The sequence below is a fragment of the Porites lutea genome, chromosome 2 (assembly GCF_958299795.1).
Source record: "Porites lutea chromosome 2, jaPorLute2.1, whole genome shotgun sequence".
Classification (NCBI taxonomy): domain Eukaryota; kingdom Metazoa; phylum Cnidaria; class Anthozoa; order Scleractinia; family Poritidae; genus Porites; species Porites lutea.
The window spans coordinates 36,173,996-36,183,437 of NC_133202.1; the positions used below are offsets into that span (position 1 = coordinate 36,173,996).

The following is a 9,442-nucleotide window of genomic DNA, read 5'->3' on the forward strand; positions in this document are numbered from 1 at the left end:
TAGTTTTCCTGTAAACACTTGTAGTGAGGCGTCCTTCTGAATCTTTTATGACCAATGTGTCAAGAAAGGGAATTGTGTTGTCCTTCTCAGTCTCCATTGTAAACCACCAACCAACCAAAATCTATGTGACAATCGTGACTGAGACAAACGATCAACGAAACCCTTTAGAGTACTAATAGTAATAATGATGATAAAAAAAATCTACCCTTTTTAAGAGTGAAAAGTGAAATAATTTACCGAAGCAACTGCTCGCAGTCTAAGTTCTGAAGTGCGCTGCATTAGATTTTGCAGTTATCTTTTTTGGACTCAATTTCCGTTCTTTGCCACCGACCATTTCTAGTTCCCGCCGCATTCTGACTGAAGGCGGAAAAAGCTACGAGGGAGCGCAAGGGTGACTCCATTTTAATAGAATTATAAAATTTATTGGCATGTGACGAAGCCTTTCACCTCTCCAACACCCAAGGGCAGAGGGTCTGTGACATAAGCCGTTAAGGTGCTTGAGCGACCACGTAGTCGGCGTCAGCATTGAAATACTCGCTAAAAACATGAACGTGCGATATTTCAAGGCTACTCAAAGCTGGCAACAATAACAATCTTAGAAAGAATGTCGTCATGACTCTCACCAATCACATTTCGAACAAGCGCTCAAATAAACTAATCCGCAGATCTCAAGATAAATACACATAAACGGCCGGATTTTGCGTCGGGAAACGGTGTGACCAACTGGAAGAATGGAATGGCTTTACGGTAGCTATTGAATGAGAAAGTTGGGCGTGATCATTCAACCAATCATAAACGGCCATGGTAATCATGATTAATTACTTACAGTCAATATCACTGTCAACTAAGTCCTTTCCTTCGTTTAATATCTGTCGAGGAGAAGAGATTACAAGCAGTTTGCTTAATAATTCCTTATTTCTGAAGATATGATAATCCACAGACATGTTAAGAAACGCTCAAAACGGAAAACTTTTGGGGCTGGGGTGTCTATTTTTCATGGCAGGTTAAACGGAGACACGCGTTAAATTGTACTGTTAACTTCATAAACGGCCTTAATTAAATTGGTATTGATGACTTCAGAAAGGCCATTTGTCAATTTTGTCGATCGCGTTTGGAGACTAGGACTGAGCATGACTGAATGAGCATTTTATGCTTTGATACTGAGTAAGGAATATGTGACAACCTTTATCCCATAAGCATGACACAGACAAATTCCTCAGTAGTTACAAGTCTGAAACTATGAGAAGTTGAACTGGCGAAGAGTTTTCCGAGAAATAACACCCGCAAGAGGTCAGAGCGGGATTTAACTTGGGGACAACCAGAACCTAGCCTCCTTAGTGCGACCTATATTTGGAATTGTGGTAAGTTCTTTACAGTCTCCTATATTCCCGTAAAATCGTCGGAATCGAGCGCTTACTATGAAGGAATGCCTTTCCACCTTGGTATCAAAAGTATCGAAAAGACGGGCATTAGGGTGTATAATGCCGGAGGAAACAAGATCGAAAAACTACCGCCTCCACTCTCAGTTCACAATACCGGCAGGGAAATAGGCAAGTTGAGAATAAAACTTACGAGGCTGAGGGAATGAATTATTAATCCCCGAATCTCGATGCAATTCAGTTTTGTTTTGTTCAACTTAGCCTGCAATTCGAAACTAGCCAATTGCACTCTCTTCCAGAGTTCGATCACTATATAAAATCAAGAGGGCGGCCTTTCGAAGTCAGCGCTCGCCATCAAAATCAATCTAAGGAAAAATAACTGAGAACTAAGATCGAACAGTTTAGTAAGGCACATACTTGTATAAAATCTACGGAAGCATTTGCTACATCCACACAGTCTCCTTCACCATCATCGTCTTCAGATGGATCACTGACCACAGTAAACACGAGTCTAGTAACAAAACAAAACACGAAGTGAGTGTGAGGCACAATCAGAAAGAATGCGAGCCACACTCGCTGACTCTCTTCTTAGAAACACATAATAACCCTTTAAGTCCCAATAGTGACCAACATCAGTTTTCTCCAAACAATATCCATACATTGTCAAGAGAAAAGGTTATGAGAATCGCTAAAATTATCACCAAAGAGAAAATGCCTTGATCTTTTATTAAATTCTCTCAACAATTTCTTACAGGAAATGTATGAAGATCTGTTTGGAGAATTTGTATGTGGATATTGGGGCTTAAAGGGTTAATAAGCTCACACTCTCAATGCTTCGTCAAAGTGTTCATGAAAGACAGCTATTTAAAATATAGTTCCCCGTCGCAAGATACCCCTCTTATGTAATGAAGATTAGATTCTCAAGTCACTGCATTTCAAAATGTCTTAGGACTGACCTTTATAAGTGATCCCCTCCACTAAGGTTTGGATTAACAAAACAAAACTTTGCTCGTGCACAACGCTTTTTCGTACATTTTTTTTTTGCCGTTGCTGCACGACCACGACGTGAAACTGCCTAATCTCACGTTTCATGGAGAACGTCAGTGAATAGAAGACAATGAATTTCTAACCTTTTTTACAAACTTAGATACAGTCGTTTAGAATTCAACTGCAGAAAAAATCCACCAATATTTGACAAATTAAACCTCACTAAACAAGAGCAATGAATTTGAAACTGGGCGAGTTCACTTTTTAATGGACGTTTTAATCACCGCAAATGGGCGTAACAACTCTCAACATTGTTGGCCCAACAATGTTGGGAGTTATTGCGTCCGTTTGAACGTAGCTAAACGTTTGACCGGTTTCAATCTTTTCGCAACAACTCCTAACAGCACGTATCAACATGGAACAGGGTATGCAAACTGAATGTAACATCCAACAATGTTGCGTCCGTTTGCACGGGGCTTAATGCGAGTAACAGCATTGCACGTGCAGCCGGCACACTTTTTTCACGTCCAGTGTACGGCTACGACGTGAAACTTCCAGATGCGATGTTTAGGGAGGACGCAAACACACAGGACGAATCTACTTTTCTTTTTCCTTTCTCTTCCTGCACTTGGATACAGTCATTAAGATTTTACCTCCAGGAAAAATTCGCATATATTCCTCAAATTGAGTGAGCCTTAACAAACGCAAAACAGTTTAAAAGAACAAAAATTTATTTTTTTGGAAGTTAATTGCCGTCGTTGTTGTAGCTGCTTGTAAGCTACCTATTCTGAGGTGTCAACGCGTTGCAAAGTAATCAAGGAATTGTTCAAAGTAACAGGAACTTGCTCAAGGGCAGAAAGTAATAATCGAAAGTTAGAACTACACCTGCTTTCATTTATTAAAAAAACAACAAGAACATGAAAACTTACTTGGGGTCATTGGAGAGCATGTATTTGAGAAAGTTTCGTTTTGCTGCGTTTTTCTCAGCGTCCACATGGAAAACTGAAATGAAAAGCAAATTACGACGTTTAATCTGAGAGTCATTGTAGTTATAAAGAGAGTTTACTTGGCTCTAAAATTTGATTTTGTGGAAGTTCTAACTTTTAACGCTGTTGGTTTAAGTTCTGTGGTAGGACCTTGAATGGTGAAACCACTTCAACAACAGTACTCTCCTACAGGGTTCGAACTCTTTTGAACTCTTCAAATTCCATGATTTCACTGTTTTCCCATTACTTTTTTCCATGACCTTAGTTGTTCACGCCGACCTTGTTAAGTTTAGCTGTCGCTTGTGAAAATTTTCAAAATTATCCTTGTTTGTGGTATTTTTTGACATAACTCAGCTCATGCAATAAACAGAGAATCTGGCCTAAACCAGAATGCGAGGCCTTCGCACTGTTTAATTGCTTGTCTTTGTCATAATTTTAGTTGCTTCGACATATTCAGTAACTGATCTAACAAACACAGCTTTAATTTTCCATGACTTTCCAGGACCAAATATTAAGTTCCACGACTTTCCAGGCCTATATTGGTTAAAAGGCTGTGGACAAAATCATGTGGTGTGCCCATTTAAATGAAACCTCTTGAGCACTACTTTTATATGCCGCTATTTCTATTTATTTTACACCGTAATTTTTAGGGAGTTATTATAAGTCCAAAAATGGAGTAAAAATTTTAGGTACAGGATAACCCCTTTTTTGGGGTTATTTTAACTCCTAATTTAACTCCGAATTTGGGGTCATTTTTACTCCTGAAAAAGAGTTCTTTTTACTCCCACTCTGGAGTTAAAATTACTCCGAAATGGGGTTATTTGTACTCCTTACATGGGTTGTTTTTACTCTTTTTGGAGTTAATTTAACTCTGAAAGTGGAGTAAAAATTTTAGGTACAGGATAACTCCGTTTTTGGGGTTATTTTAACTCCTCAATATCTGGGGTCACTTTTACTCCTGAAAAAGAGTTCTTTAAACTCCTTTTTGGAGTTAAAGTAACTCCACGAAAAATAACTCCACTGTAAGGAGTTAAATTAGCCCCACTAGAGGAGTCATTATAACTCCCTGAAAATTACAGTGTACACAATAATAATATGTCTTTAAGCTCGAGGTTACCAACCTCTAGAAATGAAAGGATTGATTGAAACTCAGACTAGATGACAAAGACAACGTTTTTTTAAGATAAAAAAATGCTGGTTAAAACCATAGCTAAGTTAGTTGGTCACACTTTTGTCACTACACAAAATTTTGACTTAGTGTAAAAATGGGAACAAATCTGGAGAATTAAAGTTATACTCGATTGCCGTCCGGTGAAGTTATATAACCTTTTAAATATCAATTAAGGCCTAGGTACTAAACAAATGGTTCATTGCGTAGTTTTTTAAGCCAATCCTTGCACTTTTATCGGCCCAGTTGCCACAACCGACGATCGGCTGCTCATGATGACGCCTCGACCCTTATGAAATGGGAAATGAGGAATATCCTTCCTTGCTTGCCCTTGATTGGCACCAGGGAAAAGAGAGACTTTTTTTCCCCTGAGGTCGAGGGGAAGATGAGGAGAACTTAAAGGGGCAACTTAATCACATTTTTACTGTCTGGTAAACTTGATCAAAATTAAGGCTCGGGACATTTTTAGTGACTTTGAGTTCGATTGTTTTCACACATGGTACGTTAATCGTTCTTGTCCAGTCGAAAAAAGCACTTGAGTTGAGGCGTTTCTTCGATATGAAACAGTCGAAATCAGAATAACGCGTCTCGTTGGCCTTGAACATTTCTTAATAACACAAAAAATTTATTTTCTAATATATGCTACTTGCATGTTTTCCACTGTGTCATTCTAACACAAGGGAACAAAAATTTCCTGAAAACTCGCGATCGGCCGGCTTCTTATATTTGCAATCTACAATTACATGATTGTAAACTTAATTGACTAAATTACAAAAATTTCCTGAAAACTCGGCTTCTTACATTCGCAATATACAAAGATGTTTGGTAAATACCCACAATATGAAGATCTATCAAAGGAAATTGAAGGACTGGATTTAACAGGATTTCAGTAAGTTATCATTTGTGCTTTCATTGTGCTAAATTTGTAGCCGACAAAAATCGAGTCACAACGGTGTCTAACTAGGCAGCTTTAAAACATGTTTTTAGGATCAAAAACCTTTCACCATTCACACTGAGGCGTGAATGGCGCAATATAAAGGGCTATTTCCGAGTTGTTCCAAACCTCTGTTTCAAAGCGAGGCTAAGTGCAAAGAATTGATATGAAAGTGATTTTTCCACAAGAAAGGTTTTGCACTTAGCCTCGTTTTGAAAGTGAGAGTTAAAGAACTCGAAAATGGCCCAATACAGTCCCAATCGGCTGAGTCTGCACAGTAAAAAATCTCAACGCAGTTTTCAAAGTGCCTTTCCACGGACGGCTATCGCCACAAACACGGTAAAAAATAACACTTACACTTCATGATGATGAATAAATAAAGGAGCTCTCTTTATTAAAATAAATGTTTGTATATGAAAGTTAAAGTACATATTTGGCTACAAACGAACAGCATCAACTACACGACTGTATATAGAATATAACATCTGTCGTTTTCCGTGAAGTAATGTAATACTAATCCGTTTAAACACGAGCGTGTTTTGGATGAACGTCATATTCTTCATCTTCATCTTCTAATGGTTCATCGAACAAAGACGATGGTGCACCTTCTGGTAATTCATCCGGGAACATGTCCTTTTTTAGATCAGCAGGGTTGACATCGTTATCGTCCATCTGCAGTCCGTTGCGGCGACGACGGCGACGTCTTCGCCAAGCATCGCTGGAAAACCAGGAATAAAAATGAACTATGATGTATTTTAGGTATTTTATTTATTTGCCACACGATTACAATAATTACAAAAAGATGCCAAAAAAAAAAAAAAAATGTAGGAAGAGATGGCGAGGAGGCCTAAAAGAAACTATAGAGCTTATGTTAATTAGGCCTCCTCAATTACAATTTTTCGAAGATGGCATAAAAATTACGGCGACGGATACAATATAATATCAGGTGAAAAATTAAACTAATCATTGTTACGGAAGTTTACAAATGTTGGATATTAAAGGGCTTTTTCCCAAGAATTTTGTTGGAGTATACTAACAATTATTACAAATAAATGCCTTAAGTGCTCTTTTAAAGGAGAAAGGTGAGGAACCGTTGATGATGTTGGTGTTTAAAGTGTTGTAAAATTTAGGTCCTTGATAAAAAACGGAAAATTGTTTGGTTCGAGTCTCAACGAGTCTTAACGTTTCCATCAAAACATCTAATTATCCTTAACTTGTATTTGAAAAATATTGGGTAGAACATGGTTATGAAACTCTTGGGCTTATAATACGTACCATTAAGCACTTTTGGTTCTGTCGACCGCAGATTTTTATTTGTGACTGTTAAGGACAGAGTGAAGCAATTTTATTTTGTCTTTAAAATCCTAAATCGAATTGCGCTGACATGGACTTTCGCCTGTGACACCTAACATTAACCCCAACAGTAGGTTTCGACCACCGTTATATTCAGAGAAACTCACAAGTCTATACATTTAAGGCGCTGTAAGGTAATCTGTCTTACCTGTCATCAAGAAACAGAGATGCAACGACAAACATCAACAGAACTGCAACCCAGAACTTGTTCATTTTAATTCCTGCCGTAAAAATAACTGATATTTAAACAGTGAAATTATATTCAGTATAAGGAAAAACAGAGACGTTTGGTTTTTTTGAAGAGCGAAGAGTCACACAGGCTAACAAAGAAATGAAAAATCTACACCATTACGTAATGAATGGGAACGTTAGAAAACGTGAAATTCTATTCAGAGAAGGAGTTTTTTTCCCGTGTTATATGCATTCTGCTTAGGATACTGAATGTCTCATTCACAGATTGCAGCGCAAAAACTGGCTACTTGTAAAACTTATTATTGTACCGGATAGAAAAATCTAAGTCCGGTACTTTGATTGGTAAAGTTGACCAAAATATAGTCGATGAATACAATAAGAGAAGGATTCCTCCTTCTTACCTGGCACAAAGCTGAACGATTGCACGTCTCACCGCAGGTTATTCAAAGCAGAGGACTTCGGATTGACTTACTGACTTCTTGCTGTACACAAGAGCCATATTTATAATACTGCTCACTTGTGGGACTAGTTTTGTTTTCAAACACACTTCTCACCTTTTAAAACCAGTGTTGATGATTCAGCGGGTTTCCTTGTTTATCAATTAACCTTAAAATTGCAGTTTATTATTCTAGCGTTAGTTCAGTGCAAAACAATGAATGCATGAAACCAAGAGCGCGTGCAAGTGTTTGCAGGTGCTTGCTTGGCAATCGGACAGCTGTACCATCTGGTTACATCATTGAAACATCGTTGCTAACACCTGATGTGTTCCATCAAATAGCAAAAGAAAACCTAAACTGGAAGAACGAAAAAGTACTTTTTTCGATATGCTAAATGATTGCATATTGTGGTAAAATGTCAGTCATTTTTTACATTCAGTGGTTGTCTCCACTTGTCTGATTTTGTTCTTATAGTAGGAACACATTATATTAAATTATGAAAGTGAAATGATCCAGGGTACGTACCCAAGAGAGGTATAAAAGAAAAAAGTCTACATAGTTTGTAGTTTCCTACTGAGAAAACTGCAGTCTTCGAACTAAAATAAAAATTCAAAACTACCGAAAGGTTTAAAACTTGAAATGCTTTTCGCAAAGTAAATATTCTCTTAACAATTGACTCTCTGACATATCACATTGAAAATCACACCTGTTACATGGGTGTGTTTCGGTTGCTTAACACAGGAGTGTTGCGTGACAAGCCTAAAAACGGCTGCGAAGTAGACTAGTGTAAACGGGGTCTCAAAGTGGTCGTTATGCTTAAGCCCCGATATCCGCATACAAATTCTCTGAACTGCTCCCCATACATTTCCTTAAAGAATTAGTTGGAAGAATTTGATAAAAGGTCAAAGCATATTTTCTCAAGTTGTTCATATTTCTTCATTCTCATAACTATTTCTTTTGATTATGTATGATATTGTCAGAAGAAAATTGATGCTGATCACTTTTGTTGAATATAAATCAGGTAACAAACATCTGCAATTCGTGATGTACAATCAGGATTTACAAAGGATGATTACTGCGCATTGAATCTTTTTTAAAAAAACATGGGTTCGGTTTGTTAACAAGTCATTTCCTTAGATGCAATATGAAAATTAAAAAAAAAAAAACGTTATTACGGCCAATAACCACTCTTTGGAGTCCCTAAAGGTCTTTCCCCTTTAATATGACCAGATGAATTCTTGGTGAGACCAAGTAAAGCAATCAATCTAACAAACAGCGAGGGTTTGATTGTTTTGCTCTAGAAAGGCACATACCCTTTTTTACGAAATGTGTTGTGTCAACAAGTTCTTTATTAAAACAGAAATGTAAACTTTCTATACCATGAATGAATTCTTAAAATTAAGCGAAACACACCCAGGTAACAGGTGTAATTGTAAGTTACATATACGGGATAAAAGAAAATATCAGAATGTTTGCTTTGCAAAAAAAAAGAAAAAAAAAAAATTCAAATCTTTCATCTTTCAGTAATAGTGTTTGTGGGTTGATATTTCAGTGTGGAGATTGTACTTTCCTTGCCAGTCAGACATTTCTTCAATGAGGAAGAAATTAGCAAAACTCGAGAAGAGCTGCTGACAAACGAGGGGAAACAGGGATACGAGTAACACAAATCGGGGTGGTTGATCAGTATATATGAAGAAAGGAATTTGGCCACGATATGTAATTATGTAGCGTATTGATAAAAGTGATAATCAGTTATTCAAGATTTGTTTTTTCTTTGAAAGAGGATATCAGCTGTAAGTCGCGAGGTTTTAATGATGTAATCAGATGGTACAGCTGTAAGATTGCCAAGAAAGCTCCTACGAACGCTTAGTCTTACACACGATCCTCGTTTCATACATTCCTGTTTTGCAAGTAACTCTCGCTAAAGAATAAAATGTAATTTAGAGTTTAGTGTTGGGAAAGGGAACTTGCCAAATCGTTAACAGCCTTTCAATGTTTCAAGTGCG

At 37.4% G+C, this 9,442-nt stretch overlaps 1 protein-coding gene across 4 annotated transcripts in view; it reads right to left on the reverse strand.

Moving 5' to 3' along the window:
• Positions 1-9,442, reverse strand: part of LOC140928496 (protein fantom-like) — a 56,594-nt gene that overhangs the window by 2,180 nt on the left and 44,972 nt on the right. For 2 of the 4 annotated variants that reach the window (XM_073378250.1, XM_073378249.1), the window contains exons 38-40: positions 3,296-3,368; positions 1,797-1,890; positions 827-869 (exon numbers count right to left, since the gene is read on the reverse strand). In XM_073378250.1, the coding sequence (XP_073234351.1) occupies positions 827-869; positions 1,797-1,890; positions 3,296-3,368 (210 nt within the window). Of the gene's footprint in view, positions 1-826; positions 870-1,796; positions 1,891-3,295; positions 3,369-5,824; positions 6,173-6,955; positions 7,029-9,442 lie in introns of those variants that run through there. The other 2 variants (XM_073378251.1, XM_073378252.1) reach the window with 2 other exon arrangements.